Source organism: Triplophysa dalaica, chromosome 23, assembly GCF_015846415.1.
Source record: "Triplophysa dalaica isolate WHDGS20190420 chromosome 23, ASM1584641v1, whole genome shotgun sequence".
In the NCBI taxonomy this organism is placed as follows: Eukaryota; Metazoa; Chordata; class Actinopteri; order Cypriniformes; family Nemacheilidae; genus Triplophysa; species Triplophysa dalaica.
Genome location: NC_079564.1, coordinates 3760688 through 3780599, shown reverse-complemented (window position 1 = coordinate 3780599; position 19912 = coordinate 3760688). Strand labels below are relative to the sequence as shown.

At 37.5% G+C, this 19912-nt stretch overlaps 1 protein-coding gene across 1 annotated transcript in view; it reads left to right on the top strand.

The window, feature by feature from the left end:
* The first annotated feature begins 13713 nt into the window (after positions 1–13713).
* Positions 13714–19912, top strand: part of hs6st1b (heparan sulfate 6-O-sulfotransferase 1b) — a 42570-nt gene continuing 36371 nt past the window's right edge. The window contains exon 1 of the mRNA XM_056739052.1: positions 13714–14635. Within this exon, the coding sequence (XP_056595030.1) occupies positions 14115–14635 (521 nt within the window). The 5' untranslated portion in view covers positions 13714–14114. The remainder of the gene's footprint in view (positions 14636–19912) is intronic.

Here is a 19912-nt window from a genome sequence, read left to right as displayed (position 1 = left end):
CCCATTCAATCGTATCGCTTTAGGGCATCTCTCACTGGGCTGGGGTGTAAAGCGGAACTTCAGAAGACTGAACATAACTCTCTCCACCCACTTGGTGACTCCTGCCCATGCATCCAGGCTGATTAATCTCCACTTCCAGTGCTGTGCATGGAGGAGTTTAGAGGGGATATCACATGCGTTTACTTATTCTCTGCATTAGCGCAGTGGGCGTGGGTCACCTCGCTGAGGAGTCTGTAGACTCTTTATTTATCTCTCTCGCTCTTTCTCTCACTTCTCAGCCCACGTTCTGAATCAGCTGTCAGGGCAGCAAAGGTTCCTCACTTCCAACAACTTTTGTTTCTGCTGTATATTATAAATAAACCTCAAACGCACCCCTTGATAGGACAGGAGAAGATTTGAACGTGATTTGTATAGGATTCACTGAGAAATAAAATGTTTTTGTCGTTGTAATTTCTTCAGACTGATTGGATTTGGTTGCTCTTGAATGGGCTCTGAGATTGGACCATTTTTCTTTCAGGCGTTTTAATTTTCTCCAGAAAGGATTCTTTGCTCGGTTTGCATGTATGTGTCTTTTTTTCTTTAACATCGCATATAGGATTCAAAATTCACAAAGGATGTCTCTTTAATAACTGGTTTGTTATGGACAGCAATGAGTTAAATTAAAGGACAACTCAGATGAAAAATTAACCTAGGGGTAATTAACACATCATTACCGAGTAGATCATTCTCTGGGATGCGTTTTCATGAAAATCTTATGTAAAGAGTTTTATCTCTAAAACCAGATTAGCTTATAGTGCTAGTATATGGGGCACAGAGTAAGTCAAATTAAATCGCTAGTTAATACCACTAACAAGGCTCAAAATAGCCTCACACTAACACGGTAGCATAATGAGGGTCCCTACATGCTAACCGAAGCATTGAGAACTTTGTAAGTGTACAAAGAGTTTAATAAGAAGATACTTTATAAAGACAGTACATTATGCGTCTTGAAAAACAGTCTTGACACGTCGATCCACGAACGCTGTGCTAAGTGATAAACTTTGACTTGGAATCTCATGGAATCCCATCGTTCGTGGATCGACTTGTCGAGACTGTTTTTCAAGATGGCGAATGTCTGAATACTTTCACCGGAGTTGTCCTTAACTGCTCACTGCTAAAGGGACAGTTAATCCCACAAAAAATTCTGTCATCGTTTAGTCTTTTCAAATCTTTATACATTTCTTTGAACACAAAGAAATTTGGGAGAATGCTTGTAACCAAATGGTTCTTGGCCAACGTTGACTACCATAGTAGGTAAAATTGACAACAGTAGTCCAAAGTGCCCCAGAACTGTTTGCTTTCCTACATTTTCCAAAATATCTTCTTTTGTGTTTAAAAGAACAAAGAAATGTATAGGCCTAAAGCAAATTTCCCTACTAGTCAATGGTGGCTAACAACTTTTTAGTTATAAGAATTCTTCCAAGTATTTTTCTATTTGATCAGAGCAAATAAATGTATACAGATTTGAATTGTCAGTAATCAGTCTCGTAAATACTGTCTTCCCTGTGGGCAGCGCAATAAACGTGAACAGCAGAAACCGCTGTTACATCATGTTACTTCATGAACTATGCATGTACTTAAGCACTATTTTAGCTCCCGCGGCCGCGGGTTACACTACTGGCCTGTACTATTAGCTCAAACTAGATTCTAAGGCAGCAGCTGGTTGTAAGCCGTTAGCACATAGCATGCTAGCTACATAACAGCTAACGTGCTAACCTTAGCTATATAGAGCATTTGTAGTCACCCAAAACACAACACATGGACGTGAATGTGTTTACTAACCAATGAAAATCATTTTCTGTAGTTATATTTTTGGAAAGACACTCGCGACCAGGTATTGTACTTTGTGTAGTAGGTGCAATCACTAACTTACACTCAACTCGCTAAGGGAAAAGTGCCTAGCATAGTAACTATAGGGACCAGGAACATCATAATACTATCGGTATTATTATAGGAATCACCGACTTTTGATCATAAAACATTTATTGTGGTTTGGTAGTCATCGTTTACAAGCATAACACTAAATCTGTGATGAGGCACAATCAGCTTTTGAGATCCGGCAACATTACATTATCTCTTGTCTACCTTACGGTTATAAATTGTGAACCAGTAACATAAGTGCGCAAATAAACAACCTGAGCACAGCCTATTACTAATAACCTCAAAAGTAAAGGACAATGTACATATAAATCTTTCAAATCCAGTTGCAGGAAGGCTAACGATAGGTCTCCATCCGATTTGTCACCCGTTGCCTCTTGCATATCCCCCCACAGAATGTAAATCCGTCAGACATTGATTCGTGTTCGGACACTTGTCCACTCTATTTTCCCCTTTGTTTTTTTTTTGCTGGCTCTGCCATGGTGATGGTTTGGTTTGTTGAACTAGATCCCTTCGTCTCAGTGTTAATTGTTGATTAACTTCGTCCAGGCTACGTGTAAGACGTTACATAGGCCTTAAAGCAGGTGATAGGCGGGGCTTGTGAACCTACCGCACACCAAAGTTACAAGTGTGATTTCAGCCGATAGAGGGCTGCTTAGTTAACAGCGTCGTCCAGTTAAAAGTTGTCCTACCACTAAAATAATTTTACAGACATTATTTTAAGGTCGAAAAACTCTCTAGTGTTGCTTTAAGACTCAGACCATAGAAATCATTGTCTCCTTTAGAGTGTTCTACTACGTTCAGATTGGCCATTCACATGTTACAAAAAATTGCAAATCATAATTCAGATAACAATATGCACTTATCCTTTTTCATCATCCAATAGAAATATTTATGTCTATATTTACATCTATATTTGCATGCAGACAGAATGCTTTGTTTCCCATGTTCTGTGTTAGCCTAATACAACTATTTGCCTTTGGCAATAATTTAATGCTTTGAAAAGTTTAGAATTATTGTATTATAAAATTTAACATTTTGTATGGAATAACCATAACCACATTACTCGTCTAGAACGCTGCTTATTTCATCATCAGAATAATACTGCAGTTGTCGCCCTGCAGGCAAACTCCTCGTGCAGTTTTTTGACATAATCAGCACAATGAAATCTGTCTTGTTAAAGATGATGAAAGGGAGTTTTTACTGCAGCCCAAACAGAGAGAACAGCTCTGAATTTTGTCATTCTAATGCAGCAAGATACCATATAGGACACAGAATACCTGATCTGTACTGCAGTAATATTGCATAACAATATCACCTATATCACTATTCTTCCCCATGTAACCCAAAATAATTCATTTTGCTATACTCCTATGTCCTGAATGTACAGTGTGTGGAATCAGGGTTTGAAATATCCAAATGTAACTTGTCCTTGGTAAGCAAATAATATGGAGCTGTAACTTTTTCAGGAATTTTAATTTAGATAAAAACGTGATTGAAATCACAGAAAGACTGATAGTCTGTTGCTGACATTAGCAAATTAAATCAGAGATAATAATAGTCTACCAGAGAATAGCTCGCATACTGTACATTTTTTATCAGCTTTATCAACTTTTCCTGATAATAAGTTTATGTCAGAACTAAATACAACCTTTTACCCGACCTTAGACGATGAGAGATTGTATTACAATATACAGTCGCGGAAAAAAGGTAAGAGACCATTTAAAACATTGTTTTTCAGAATTAAAAATTTACTGTTTATAATATGGTCAAATGAACAGTTTTGTTTCGTTCTGTGAACTTCCAACAATATTTCCAAGTAAAAATATTTTTTTTTGCATTTAAAATAAACTATTTGCATTTATTTGCAGAAAATGAAAACGGGAGAAACAGGTCAAAATAACAAAAAGATGCTCTGTATTTTTTCAGACTCCAAAGAAAATAAGTTCATATTTACTTTAATTTAATACAACAGGAATACTGTATTTGTACATGTAATTTAGGAAAAGTTCTTTAATTATTTTTTATGTGACAACCTGTGTCTTGTCATGCTGTCGTTCTTTCTCATTGCTATTGGGTGACTTTGTCACTCCTGAGGTTTGATTTTGTTGAAATTCAACAAACACTGGACTGGAATAGTCACAATACATACAGACTTGGTTGACATTCTAAATCTTTTTTTATTAAACAAACTCAGTGTACAGGGAGTATTGAACAATATGTAGACATCCCGTAAATCAGAACGCAGCTTGTGAGAACAGATGGACTGAACTGATGAGAGCGAACTGTACTTACCCATCAATCCAGTGTGAATGGTCTCCAAGGACTCACATGTGGTCGGTTTCCGTCTGTCATGTTTCCAAGTATAGGGCATGAGAACACACAGTCTGAACCTTGACTCGTGGGTGGGCTGCAGAGGGGTCCAGACATACAGGTGTGCCCTTACAGATGAGCAGCACTGTCCCATTTCTATGCCTCGTTCACTTTTAGCTCTCCAAATCTAAAATCCCTTTAAAAATAACACATTGTACTTTTTGACCTTAAAATAATGTCTCTTAAATAATGTAAGTGGTAGAATAACTCTTAACTGGACGAAGTCTACTGCCGCTGCTATCCGAGCAGCCTCATAGCGGCTACAACCACACGCTGTCTCTGCGTCCGAAATCTGTGACAGCACATACGGAATTTGAATAAGTACCTACATATCGGCCATTAAAACAGTACATTCTATATAGTATGTGTGGGAGTAGTATGAATACATTTCGAACACTGTGTCCACCATGTTTTAAGGTCATGTAACCCGTATGCTCTTTGACCTATGACGTATTAACAACAACCTATACGTGAGCGTTGATTCATTTAGTCACAAGAAATTAATTTATTGGTGCTTACATTAAAAATGGAAATCCAACTTGAAGTTTTCAGCCCTATTTATTTGATTTACTTTTAAAATTTGACCGTTGCTCAGCTTCTGTTGCATCAGTAACTGAGTCCTGACTGAGCACGCTCATGGTTTTTTTTTACCATAAGATGAGGCTTTTTTTGCCCGTACGGCTGCTGGGTTGGGACTCGGGTCCTCTGTAAAAGACCTCTAGTCGGTACTAACAGCCCGGCCCATGCAGAGTGCGACATGGTTTCCAAACGTTTCTGCACTGGCAGGTTCCATCAGCTTAAACAAATTCACGTGTCTTGCACTGTCCATGGGGATGCATATACAGCAACATTATTTACAACACTGATAACAGACAATTGCACTTATCAACCACATGTTAAATAGTGTTGCTTTAAACCTTGCAGAAAGCAAATTTATGCATAATGGTTGTTTAAAGCTAAAGTTTGTGATTTATGCAAATTTTGGGTCACTTATTATACTAAATATCCTGCATATATTTACATAACATATATGTTTACTATGTTACATTTAAGCAACTTCAAACTATACACTCTTTGTCTAAAATAAATTCTATATATATTCTAGTATGTATAGTACAGTTTATCAACCACTCTGTTGGGGTGTACATCTCGCCCACATTATCTTTACTCGTGAACTCTCTTTTTTTCGGCCTCCTAAATGTCCGCTTTTCTTATATTGTAATCAGGAAACACTTCACTGTGGCCCCTTGAATATAACACTTAATTAACCCTGCAATTATTGCATCTGGAACTTATTAACATATCAAATGAGCAGCCGCTGAGTAAAAAAAAGTAGCCGGGGCTTTGGGGAGGCATTGATTACCTTTTCAATGCACCGCTTGCTTTAATATGACTCATTGTGTTTAAAGCAGACTGCTCATTTTCTCAGGCACTCATTTTGTAGAATGTAAATGTGTTTTAGCACATTTTCTCAGTTCATTAGTTTGAGGTCCGTGTCGGCTGGATAGAGATGCTTTGGCTAATGGAGAAGGAATGCCGGTTTGCAATGTTAGAGAAAATCTGAATCATTTCTTTGTTTGTTGAAAACACTGGGGCTGATCGGGATAGAGGGATCGTTCTTGGCGAGAGGCTCGTTGCAGCTCTGCGGGAGGGTTTGCACTCTCTTAAACTGTCAAACAAACCCTATGATCAGCTTGGTCTTAGCTGTCAGATGCCTGTCATTTCAGAGCCTGGTATACAGTATACTCAGAGACTATCGTACTGATACTGTATTACTCATAAAGATGGATGGCTGTACATGTTGAGCTCTGACATCTGTGGGACATCAGGATAGCTTTGTGTTTAACATTGTGTTGTGATTTTTCTTTCTTTGTAATGTTTGTAAAGAGTACAGTGTTTTAGTTTCATGCAGTAATCATATAAGTAATAATAATTAAATTAGATTCAAATTAGTCCCTTTAATGAATTTGATGATCCACAGTTTTGGCCAGGCCAGTTTACTTGTAACCGATGACCTAAATAGAAGCACAAGTTTGAACGGTGTTGTCAGAACTGTTGTTTTTGCACAGATGGCTTAAATCTTCATTTTTCAGGCATGATCAATTCTGCACCTCAGAAACACATTGAGCATTTTGGTAGCTGTGCATTTTGTAGACCTGTTGGACTGAAGAGCGGTACCAGACACCGCAACGAATGTGATAAGGTCAACCAATGGAAAGCCAAAGGGGTCATATGCTTGACTTGATGAGATGTTTTATTAAGAATCTACTTTGTCCTTCAGACAGAGAGAGAGAGAGAGAGAGAGAGAAGGAGAGAGAGAGATGGTGAAATAATGAAGTTATTTCTGATAGAGGGCACCTTTGGAGCCTGGTGGGCATATGTGAGATCTCACATATGGAGAGGAGTCTGATTTTCTATGAGAGGAGCAGATGAGAACCTGCACAGGTGTTGGTCTACTGATCTCACAGGCTTCTGGGGTCAGAGATGATCTACACCTGGTGAAGAGACACCCTTCACAATGTTATCGCGTTAGCAATGGGATGAGACCACAAAACAGCTTTTGTTTTTAAAAGCCTTCATTAAATGTAGACGCTTCCTTCCTAAACCTTGGACGTCCAAATTAGCTTTTTCTTGTGAAATAGAAAAAACACTGTACTTTTAAAGGGATAGTTCACCCAAAAATGCAAATTCTTCCATCATTTGCAGTCATTGGCAGTAAATGGGGGACGAGATCTGTTTGGTTACTGACATTCTTCCAAATATATTCCTTTGTGTTCCGCAGAACAAAGACATTGATAGGCTACTGGTTTTGAACAACATGAGGGTGACAGAATTTTTATTTTTGGGTGAACCATCCCTTTAAACGATTAAATTCTGTGTTGTGAAAGTTAAGCATGTTTTTTAAATGTGTTTATTGCTTTTTTGCCACACAAATAACATCTTATACAAACGGCAGTTGCACACATTATGACAAAAAACATTTTAATAATTCCACTCAACAAAAAAGGGCAAACATAAACATGCACATAAAAACTAAAACGCATATATATGGCCTCAGTGATATATTTCACAAGTACTTCTTAATTCTTTTTATTGGTTAGATATTTGCAAAACCCAGGCAGGCACAAACATAAAGGGTGAATAATAAAAATGATATATGGCAAATTTAAAATCACAAAAAATGGTTTTAGACGGAAATTAGCGATTTGTCCAAACTGACAGAATATGAATAATTTCGTATTTACGTTGTGAATTGTACAAAAATGTACGATAACAAGAAAAAAGCAATGCTGAATTCCCTAACCCAATGCAAACAATGCAAAGTTTTTTTTATTTTTCACAATCTTTCTATAAATTTTCCACATTTGCACACATTTTTACAATATAAAAGTACAGGAAGCATACAGTGAGGCAAACAGTACAATTTTTTTTACCTGAATGATGCATCAATTTACAATTTCTAAAACAGCGTACAGTATGTTATGCAGTTAGTTAATATACAATTTACCAGCATAACCCTTATTTTCCAAACAGGTTGCCTAAATAATGTCCATGTCTTTCACTGGCCAAGAAACCCATGCGTGATCTTATTTGTTCATATAAACTGTCACATCATACTGCTCACGTAAACCAAGTGCATTTTTAAAAGCTCCACAGTGCCACATTATTTACATTTTTCAAGATGTCAGCATCAAATGGCTTGCTTATAGTTGTCTCTTCACATTAAAGCTGATATATGTAATGTTTTCCATGTTAAAAACACCTTCCCAGTCATGATATGTGAAATTACGGTGATGCAAATAGTGCATAAATGACACATTTTCCTATACACCGGGGTAGGAGAAGGTTTTTACACATTAAAAAGAATTGCTTAACCTTTAAATGAATAGGCCATATGTCATAGTCTACAAGAGTAACAATTAAAGCACCGAAGTACTCTGCGTGGTGTCTGACAAGTTTGTTGAAAGCATTTTTGGAGGCTTGGTCTCCTGTTGTGTTTGCACAACTTTTAAAAGGAAGGATGTTATTTCATTATCTCCAAGTCGGTGTGGTTGAAGGTCATGATGGAAAGACTGAATTTAACCACACTTTGCTTCGGCGGTGCGACAAGACACCATGTCTTTGGGAGGCGTGTGGCTTTGTCTAATCTAATTTTGTTGTGCAGCTGCGTTTGTCTCTGACGTCAGTTCTTTATGCTTCAAAGGTGAACTCACAAAAACTCAGCGACATGGAAATATGCATGGACTGGGAGTAATTCTGCTGCGTAGAATTTGTGGCCTCAAGCAAATTAATAATTTTCACCCTGATACGCTGGACAGTACTCACAGCATTTTACAGCATTTTAAAAGCTCATTTAGCAGCATCAGCAATCGGGCATGTTGAATCAGAGCGGACGTACTTTTCATTCGTAACATTAAATGACCAAACTAATCTCGCTGGAAAATATCGTGGAACATTTTAACGCTACGCCTGCAATGAAAGTCCACTTAAGATTCTCATTTTGTTAAAGTGCTATGCTCAGCTCTGAACGTTCAAATGTAGTCTCACTTAAACAGTGTCGGTTGTGTTAATGATCTTGCATTGTGATAATATATTAAGGGTTAAATGAAGTAGTTATGGTGCTTGTTCAGTCATTTCTGCCAGAAAAATTGTCCAGTAATGGTTTTAATTAACAAAACTGGTTTGAGTTGCAAGAAGATTTAAAAGAAACTGTTTACAGGGTTTAGCTTATATTTAATGTTGCTTGTTGTGAACAAGTGTTATAATGTTTGAACCTTAAAATGTGCTTTTACATAAACACACACATTTTCTTCACAATATGATTTACCCTGAAAGGACTTATGTGTCTGGTTAATAAAGCAGACTTGCTTAACCATTGACAGACCATAAAATGAGGCTCTGTTTCTGAAGATTTTCATTACACTCCACTGGCTCGGCAATAGTTTCTTTTCAGGTGTGTAATGTTGCTGGCCTTGTTTCGGTTAATCTATACCCGGTCTAGACTTTTCCTCAAATGAGAAACCCATGTGACTTCCTTTGCTCTGTTAAAAACAATTGGCACTTTTAAAAGATGAGAATGAAAATACATGGGGAATGAAAATCTTTTTAGGTGGTGGGTGAGCTATTTCTTCTTCTGTTACATTTGAATGCATGCTATTAAACCATAGCGATATTAGACACAAAGTAGCTAGTTTCTGCTATTAAAATGGTTAAAATTATTCAAACATTTTTAATGAATAAAAAGCACTTTATTTTCTGCACATAGCCTTTTAAACAGATGCGCGTGACCTCACTAAGTGTGACAAAATGAACCAATTAAGCAACATGGTTCCAAACAAGTGTCACATCATGTCACACTACCAATGACATGCACAGCATCAATCAGTCAGCGGCTGCAAAATTCAGTGATACAGGATGTGTTTCCTGTTCTGTGAATTCTTTTGTGCTTTTTTACAGTATATCGCTTCTGCAGCCAAAAGCAACATACACTGAATACATGCACACTCCTTCTACATTTGGTCTAAAGTTCATTTGCATGCAGATGTGTTGACGAAACATATAGCACATCATGAAGATAATCTGGTTTATATATTTTTTAAATAAGATTATATTACCCTTTCAATAAGGTACCCTTTGTTAAAGGTGTTGTGTTTTTGAAGGATCTACTGACAGAAATCAAATATAATAACTACACTGTAAAAATGTCTGTAGAAATTACAGCATTACTGGCAGCAGTTTGCGAGTAACTTACTGTAGATGTACATTTATATTATTAGCTGGCAACAGTTTGTTCAAAGATAAATAATCATTAAACATTAACAAGTTTTTATCCTTACAGACACAAACTATAAAATAACAGCCTCATTCAAAGCATTCTGTGAACCAAAATTAGTAAAAAAACAGAAAATGATAAAATAACAGCTTCATGCAAAGCATACTGGGAACCAGAAATCCATTTTTAAATTTTAGCAGACGCTTAAATAACTAAATGTAAACAAGTTAATGTTGATTTCTGGTTCCCAGAATAAGACGTCTGCTAAATGACTAAGTGTAAAAATGCAAATGTCGATTTCTGGTTCCCAGAGTGACGAAAATAAAGTTTTACGTTTGCTATAAATATTTTCTATTTGTTGTACTAATAAGTGCTGTTTATAAAAAAATGTATGTGATGTACAGTATATTAGTAGGCTAATATTGGCTAATATTTGTAAACTAATTGTCTATAGGAAGGTAATCTGTTTTTATGTTCGTGTTTTAATATAAAGATGACTGAGCTGATGCCAAATACATCAAATATAACAGCGATTAATAAATACTGTAAACATGGATACTCCGCACTGTTAGTTGATGTTAACCAATGCATTACCTTATGCCTTTGTAAAAGTGTACAAATTCCATGTTTTGTTCAATGGTAAATTTATAAATGCATTCATGTTGAAATTTACATTCGCTAAAATGAATAAGAGCTGTAGACATATTGGTCATTGTAGGTCTTTTCGAATCTGTGTTGATGACTACGGTTTAATCTTTCAGTTCTGTTTTGCATGAAAGAGTTTGTTTGTGTGATCTAACACTAGTACGTGCTGGTAAATGTGTCATTTGATCGACTTATAAATAACAGCAAGAGCAATTAAACATGCAAAACACGCATTCCACAGTTTTAGCACTACAGATTAACTTGAAACATTGTCTCGTCTGAACCAATAAATGCAAACCATCTGTGGTACAGTGAAGCATATGGATTACAAAACAGTTCAAAAGTGACACCAGAAATATGGTCCAGACAGATCTTCCCGGTTGCTGTTTGCCTGGATTTTTTACAGTGATTATCTCTCAATTGGTTGGACTGGAAACTCGCTGGTCAATAAAGAGAATAATTAAATGCAGTTTAACTTGGGGTTGGGTTTCCGTGTGCTTGCTCATTATAGGAACTTGAACCACTTTTCTGCCTCAATGCTTTCGCCCCTGAGGGCGTATAACTAAGGTTAATGCCAGGGACACTGAGACAATGTTCTAACCAACACAAACTATACCAGTCGACAATTGCAGACCCTTCTGGTACTTTAAGCACATAAACTTTGATAAAATAATTGTTTACTGGGTTGATAAAAATAAAGAATTTACATTTGGCAGACATTTACATTCAAACATATAAACAAAACAATCAGGATTCAGGATTTTTTTGTGTCCCAAAGAATCAAACCTACGATCTTGGTTTAGCTAGTGCAATGCTGAACCGGTTGAGCCACAAGAACACGGATGGAATAAAGGTGAGGATGCTATAGCTGAAAAGTTCTCCAATAGCATTAAGAAAAAAAGTTATATATTGCAAGAAAAAAGAAATATAATTTTCAATTTGTGGGGGGTTAGATGAGTTCAGCCCGCTAGACATCCTATGACTTCATTTTTCGATAATGGAAATCCAATTAACAGTTATTATCTGTCTGGAGATTGAAGATGAATGTAGTTTTCAAAATCAATATAAGTTATTATCTGTCAGGATGGAAGCCACATTCTTAAATTGTGTTACTACATTCAGTGACGAACTGTTGGTCATACCTGGTAAGTACTCTATCTCTTATGCATTATTTAAAAATACACTCAATATGTTTGAAAAAGCAAATTAGTATAGATTTGAACGTACTTGGTAATAGTGGCTAAAACATTTCACGTCTTCTGTTTAGGATGATTCAACAACATAAAATGCTGCTATGACTTCTGCTTGAATTCACTTCATTTATTAGACTAATGGACTCGTATATAAAACATTGTCGATCACTTTATTGAAGTGGAAAAAGAGAGAGTTTGTCCTATTATCAACACGCTGAGTGTCAAGTGATACTTTCTATAGCCAAACTGACATAAAAATTTATGTTTTCCTTGTATGCATTGTTAATTTACTATATTTTATCATTAGCGATTGAGCTAAAAGGGGTCAAGGTCACTTGCTTCCTACTGAAATTGGGGAGTGACGATGGGAACACAAATAATTGGCTTTATTGGTGTGTGAGAAATTATTCAGGGCAAAGCAGGTTTTACTGGAAGTCGCTTAGCTATTTAGTACGTGTGTGGTTTTCCCCAGAATCAAAACATACAAAAACAATGTAAGGTATGTTTCTAAGCCTTATTGTCTGTCAAGCCGTGGTTTAAAACGAAACAATTAAAGGCTTTTATATTGTTTGATTATGGTTTACATTCGACAGACGTTTCTTAAAGTTTGGCTTTTACAAAACCTTGCTTGTTACATTTAGTTACGCTTTGATCCATATAGGTCATTTGTTTTGAGAAAATGAATAGAACACATAGGCCTGTTTCAAAGGCAAGGCTTAGCTGAAGTCAGGACTATGCATTAGGTACATTTGTTTATTTAAGTATAGGTATTTACATTACTGGTGTGCATACTGAGACAAACAATTGGCACTGACATATTTTAAGATATTTCAGGGCTAGTTATTTTAATTTCAAACAGCTCAATCTAACATTTTAGTAGGAAAAATACATGAAAGAAGACATTTTGAGGAATGTAGGACAGCAAACAGTTCTGGGGCACTTTTGACTATATTGTATGTTTTCCTACTATGGTAGTCAATGGGAGGCAAAATCTGTCTGTTTATAAGCATTCTTCCAAATATCTTCCTCTGTGTTCACCAAAACAAAGAAATTTATACCGATTTGGAACAACTCGAAGGTGAGTAAATGTTGACAAATTTAAATTTTTGGACGCAGTTTCCATTCAAACCTTGTCTGTAAAACTGGGCAATAATGTAAGAATCCAGATAACTGATCTGTGACTTAAACAACAAGTGCGTTTAGTTGATTGATTTATCATATAATATTTCCTTAAAATACATATACATAAATTATTGCATACCAGATATTCGTATTTACAAAATCACTGCACAGTAGGAAAATAATAAATTCATATGTCAAATCTCATGCACATGCAAGGCTTCATACCCTTTTGGATCGCCCCCTATCGGTCCTTGGTGGTAATAGTAAAATCTCATCAATTACTATAGGTTTGATCTTTTGGTTCACCCTTTAGGCTATGTCGAAATCGATTATTGTGGACAGTCGGCCATGAATAGTGATATAATCAATTCCATTATTGTAGCCTGATACTTTTTGTTACGATTTGTCCATAAATTAAGATGATTTTTATATTAAAAGGCTAATGTTTAATTGCCCACCTAAAAATCCTTCTCCAAATCAAGACAATATGGTGAATATAATCGTTGCAGTAAATTAGACTCATTGGTTTCGAGAATAATAATTATGCGCAATAAACAACGTAATGGTGCACAAGCGATTGCGTCTCTAAATTACATTGCCGGCGTGACCTCCAAACTAAGAATTACATGCCCGTCCATGTACTTGTTCGAGCTTGATGAGTGTGTTAGTGCGGGCTCGAGTGAGGGAAAGTGGGTGTCGCTCTCGTCGCTGTGTTGAATCATTATATGAGACAAGGGAGGCATTTTCTGACCAACACTGAAGACTTAACAACTCAAGGATCGCGGACAGTTGAGCTGTAGAAAAGTCCCGTGAACGGATTCGATATGGATTTTAGACGGGATTGGGTCAAGAACGCACGAGTGCAATGTTGATACAGTGGATCCGCGTTCACAGATCTGACACAGAATATCGAGACTTGTAACAATGTATCTGTCGTTGAACTCTTGGTAGACCTGGAACATGTTACAATGTATACGATCTTGAACTCTTTAAGTAGACCTCACTGCCTATGATGATATGTATAGGGAGAGACGAGGAAGCAAACCTTCATAGAAGAAGCAAGGACTGATGTGTCTGTGAAATGATAACAGATGTACGACACGGAAAGGAACATGATTGAAAGGACCAGCAAATTTATGTTGATCGTCGTGGGATCTTCGCTTTTCATGCTGATACTGTATCAGTACGTGGCGCCCGGGGTGATAAACTTTGGCTCCCCGCATGGATACCTTCTCGGCGAGGAAGATATGACAATTTTTCCCAGTCCGGATCCGCACTATGTGAAAAAGTATTACTTCCCTATTAGAGATCTCGCACGCAATATAGATTTCGAAATCAAAGGAGAAGACGTGATCGTGTTTCTCCACATCCAGAAGACCGGCGGGACCACCTTCGGAAGGCATCTGGTCCAAAATGTTCGCCTGGAGCTTCCGTGTGATTGCAGACCGGGGCAGAAGAAGTGTACTTGCTACCGACCGAACCGAAAGGAGACCTGGCTTTTTTCACGGTTCTCCACAGGCTGGAGTTGCGGGTTACACGCCGACTGGACCGAGCTCATCAACTGCGTACCGGGAGTCCTCAATAAAAAAGAAAGCAAGTCGAAAAAATCGAGGTGAGGTTTTTACTACCGCGTGTTTACTTTGGAACAGATCGACTTCAGTCATAAGCATTGTAAAATACGAGGCTTTTAACAAAGTCTGTACGCAAGGAGTTTAAAAACCCGAGGGACTTTAATGCTTGAAGGCAAATGTTTTGTTTATCCCAGCTTGTGTTTTTATACTATTTATCTTTGTAAAATTATGAAAGCAAACCCATAGTAAACATTAGGAATTTTGGTTGTTTTTTCGAGTGAGCAGATTGTTTAGAGACGAGTTAAGACAGGCGGTTGTCAACGAAAAAATGGCTCGGAACTGTTACATTATTAGTGAAGTATTTTGGGATGGAGGTTAAAGAGAATATCGCGTTGCACCGTTCATTTCATTATAGCTTCTATCCGTTATGCAAATGAATGAAGTTCATGTAGCGAGAGAATGATAAACATGTGGTAACTATGCTTTTAATACATGTACCACATGTGAAATATTAGTTACTAGTAAAACCAGGCTTCATTTTCTAAGGTTTTTGAGGCAGGATGGGGTCTCCCTTTTGCCCTCCAGATTTTGTCGCTTAAATCCACTGAAGTTCTGATACCAAGTTATCTTTCTGACTAATTCCTATAGTAAGATTTCATTTTTCATTTTTCTTGTCTTCCTCAAGGGCACAATTATAACTGTTAAAGCGTTCTTTCCTCACAGGGTTTGTGAAAGTGCTATTGACTTTTCAGCTATTGTTGCTATGAAATTACACGCACAAAGATCACAATGTCTTCAACAAAGTTTTCTGCATCTTTTTTTTACAAAGATGTGGCCTGTATTAGTAAAGTGTCCCTCACGTAGAATTTTTTTAACCATTCTAATACACCCCTTTTTTGCTTTACAGTATGTATAATTTGTTAAAGTTCATGTGTCTCGGTCTTGTTTATTATCACAACGACTAGAATGCCGAACCACTTTCACAGGAAAGTTCTCCAGCTGTGTAATCGGATGACAAGTAGGTTGTGTTTTAACATGCCTGTAAAGAGAGCTGAAATAACATCTTTTCATCCTCTTTCATGACATTTCTGTGCATTCGAAAATCTAGCCCTCAATGTGAAAAGGACACAGTGACTCACGTTTCAGAGCGGCTGCTTATGTGAAAGTTTAAGTTTCAGAGTCTGTCTTACCTTTCACTTTCCCAGGTGGTTGTCGAGGGATTTTCCTATTAGGTGTTTTGTAGAATGACTAAGCATTCCAGACAGTGTACTTTTAGCAAAGGGGCATTTAACATTTTAAACCGTTAATCTTTGATGTTGAAGAGATCAAGTCACACTACACTAAAGCTCTTCTCTGTGTTTGTGGAAATCTCCTGATTGACGGGTATTGTGGAAGATCACAGCCAACGTAGATTGAACATTCGTTCAGCTGCAGGCTAGGCTGATGAAAATGTGGAATTTTATGGATGGTTATGTCTAATCCTTGAAAGAGAGTGTTTCAAAGCCGACCCGACCAGTGTAATGGTCACCTTGCTGACGGAGTGCATCTCACGTGCCTCAACGCACGGGGCTAAGTGACTTGCACTACAGAGAGAGTCATCAGTTGTTGCTTTCCAATCTCAACAGCCTCACACCGTCAGTCACATCTAAACTTAAACAAGCAGAGTGCAGTTCACACTCCTCTGCTGTTTACTTGTTTGTGAGATAAAACACTTTGCGTACAGTAAATACATTAAGTTTTATAGCACATCATTTTTATGTGTGGTAATCAGGATCTGTGGATGTGATGAGGTTAGTATTTATGAACATGGCTCTAGCGGTAGAGGATGTTGCCAAGGTTGCTTGCAGAAAATAATTTGTGAAGTAAAACTGATGTTTGGATATATTGATGTCTTGTTTCTATTTTAACTATTTAAAAGATATGAAAAACACTTATTCTCAGCCATAGATAACTAGAACGTTGTTCCTGAATGTGCTAATGCGATTAGAATAATAGAAAATCTTTCGTTTCAAAGGTGATTTTTATTTATTATTTATCCCGACTGCTGGTTAACAATTGTTTGTAGTGGTACTAAAACTAGTTGTATTTAGTTTTATGTTTGAGGCAGAAGCTTGTTATGATGATCATAAACTCTGCAGTAAAGCCTCATTATCAAGTTGTTCCTCTGGCTGGTGTTTTGATGAGATAGAGAAAGAGATGCAATTTGACTCACAACCAGAAATATTAGAAGGTCTTAAGGAAAATGCTGTAACGGATAGTTAAAACAGGGTCTGAGCTCTATAAATGAATGTCGCAGAATGCACATAGGTGTTTAAATGACAGGTGATGCCGTTTTAGTTTCACGTTGACTTGATGTCTTTTTGACCTGGTTTACACATCTTACTTTGTGCATTTGGAATTAGTGCACCAGGATAAAACATGCATACCAGTTAGTCAACACTTTCAGACAACTTGCAAAATACTTGACAGCGAGTTTTTAACCAATAAATACTTCAAAATGTTTCAGGTTGCAAAGAATATTCAGTGTTCCGGCCTTTCCTGACCCATCACCCACACACACATTTTTAGTTTTTACCTAAGAACACATCCATTGACCGCTTTAAGACCAATCTGTCTGGAACCCCTGGCAACAGACTGTTTACATCGTCTGCATGCTATGCGAGCTGCTTATCTTTACGATTATGCAGGACGCGGCTGTTCAAAGGCACAATCCATAAACCTCTCAAGAATCAAAGATCAATAATAATTAGTGATCGTGATGCAATAACAAGATTTATTCTTCCGTTTATGTCATGTGTATCGCCACACATTTCTGCTGTTAAGATCTGGATCAGACAAAACGGTGACATAGATTTAGACAGCTTTTGTGCTAAATATGGGTGTGAAACTCTGTTGGGAGCAGTTCTGTAATATTATGTCAAAGCATAGCCTTTTTTGTGGATTGAATGGTTGTTAGATTCATGTATGCTAGGTTTATACTGTCCCAAGTTTGATTTTCACTTTTCTGTCAGTCAAATAAAAATTGCAAATGCGTTCGCAACAATTTTTAGAACACTTTCCTCCATTTAAATTGCTTTCAGTTACCACCGTCTAGCACGGAAGGCCGAGGAGACCACTAAGACAGAGTTTATATATAGCTCTTCAATAGGCAAATCCTCTTTGTGATCTTCAAGAAGGTGCACGGACACTTAAAAATAACGGCTTCGGCTGCAGGCGGTGATTTAGTGTGCTAGAAAGGCAGGACAGCAGCCTGCGAGGGAACAGCCCAGCGGTGAGCCACTAACTACCTGTCCGCAGAGACAAATGAGAGCCAAATTCTCTCAGACTTTCCCCCTCTCTTATTTCCTCGGTGTGCTCATTGTATTCTTGGCTGTATGTAGTCTTGCATTCATCGTCTCTCTCTCTCTGTTTACTCGTTGAGTGTGGTAGTCCATGCAATGCTGGTGCTGCCTGGCTGTACGGATACATCAGCTGTCATCTTCGTTCAGCGTGACTATGGCGTTTCTCTACTTTGATGTAAAACTGCACAATTATAATCGCATTACTTGCTTAGTGAAATGATGCTGACTGCCGCAGTCATGCTCTTAAAGGAATAGTTCACACAAATATCAAATTCAGTCGCAATTTACTCACCCTTATGCTTTTCCAAGGACACGTTTATTTTTTATTTCACATTGAGTCATGTTTTTAAAGATAAATGGAAAATCTGTCATCATTTACTCACACTCTTGTCATTTCAAACCTATATGGCTTTCTTTCTTTTGCAGTACACAAGATATTTTGAAGAATGTTTGGTAATGGCGGTACCCATTGACTTGCATTGGTTTTGTGTCCATGCGGTGGAAGTGAATGGGTGCCGCCATGTTCGGTTACATACCATGATTTTTGTTTAGCTTTATGTTTTGGTCATAGTTCATCACCTTAGATAGAAACTCTAATCCTAAGAGTCAATCCTAAAAAAAATCAAAGTCAGTCTCATCCTCATTCACTGTCATGGTAAAGAATTGGACTTTTGTGATCAGATGGGTCTGGAACAACATTAGGGTGAGCGCTCAAAAAAGCAGACTAATTTGTCCGCTGTAGGGAAAACCATACTGTCTGTTATAGACAGCTTTGGTTACCTGGCATGCAAGTTTTTAATGCAGACGGCTGGACCCCTTAGGCACAAATCTCCTGAAGCAGGCATGAAAGTGAATGAGCTCAGTATGAGCGCTGGTCTGTAGCGCTGGGAGACGCCAGGATGTTTGTGGCTAAATTGAATCAGACATTGTCAGGCTGTGATGGCTCACGGTTCGGTGAGAGCCACTCAGACGCACTTCGGTGGTAAATGGAGGATGCTTTCTTCAACCCCACTTTGGGTGATTTATCTTAAGGAATACAAAATATTACACAGACATTCAGACCCTCCATTTTTCTTTGTGAAATCTCTTTCTGGGCAGTATTAGTGTTTACACACAGTAAACTACTTATCTACATGACTGGTGTGTAGAAACTTTGTTGAAAGCCATAGGTGCTCAAGGGCTTGTTTGTAGCCCCGTATTAAGGTCAGTACGTCAGGGATGCTGCTGAACCTCAGGATGATAGAGGCATCAGAGCCCACACACCGCATGACGGCAGGGCACGCAGCCCCGTCCCCAAGAGCCGGGACAGCCTTAGTGTGTTAATCCAATCAGATCAGCAGGGGATTAGAGGACGTTGTCTCTAAAGACGCCCATAGAGTTACGCTAATCTCTTAAGCAATGTGCGTGATTCTCTCTCTCTAGTGTTTTATAGAAAGAGAATCAGTTCCAAAGTTTACTTGTTTATTTCAGTAAAAGAGGAACTGAAATGATGATGTAGCTTGTTTTAGAAAGAACATAACAATAGTACAACTTCTGTCATCATTTTCTACATTCTTCTTGTGAAAGTGCTCACTTTCAAATGCTAAAGTTCTTCAGAACAAATACTGTCTCATGACAATTAATTTATTAATCATTAATTTATCTAATAATTCAAGTATTTAATGTGGTGGCTAATTGAGATGAATTTGTTAAAGCTTATTTGTATGTTTTAGTGCAATCATCATTTGTTCAGATTGTTTAGGGGAATTTTAGGGATGGGGCTTCATTATTATTATTTTAGTAATGATTGTTAGTTCTCGTATGATTTACGTCAATGCAAATTGAACAAATTAGCTATTCAATCTTTCATTTTCGCGTTCTACACAAAGGAAAGTCACATGAGCTTTGACATGAGAATGAATACTTGACTGAAATTTCATTTACAAGTATGCTGTGCTCTTTATCACAACTTGTGACAATCTTGAAAGTCATCTACAC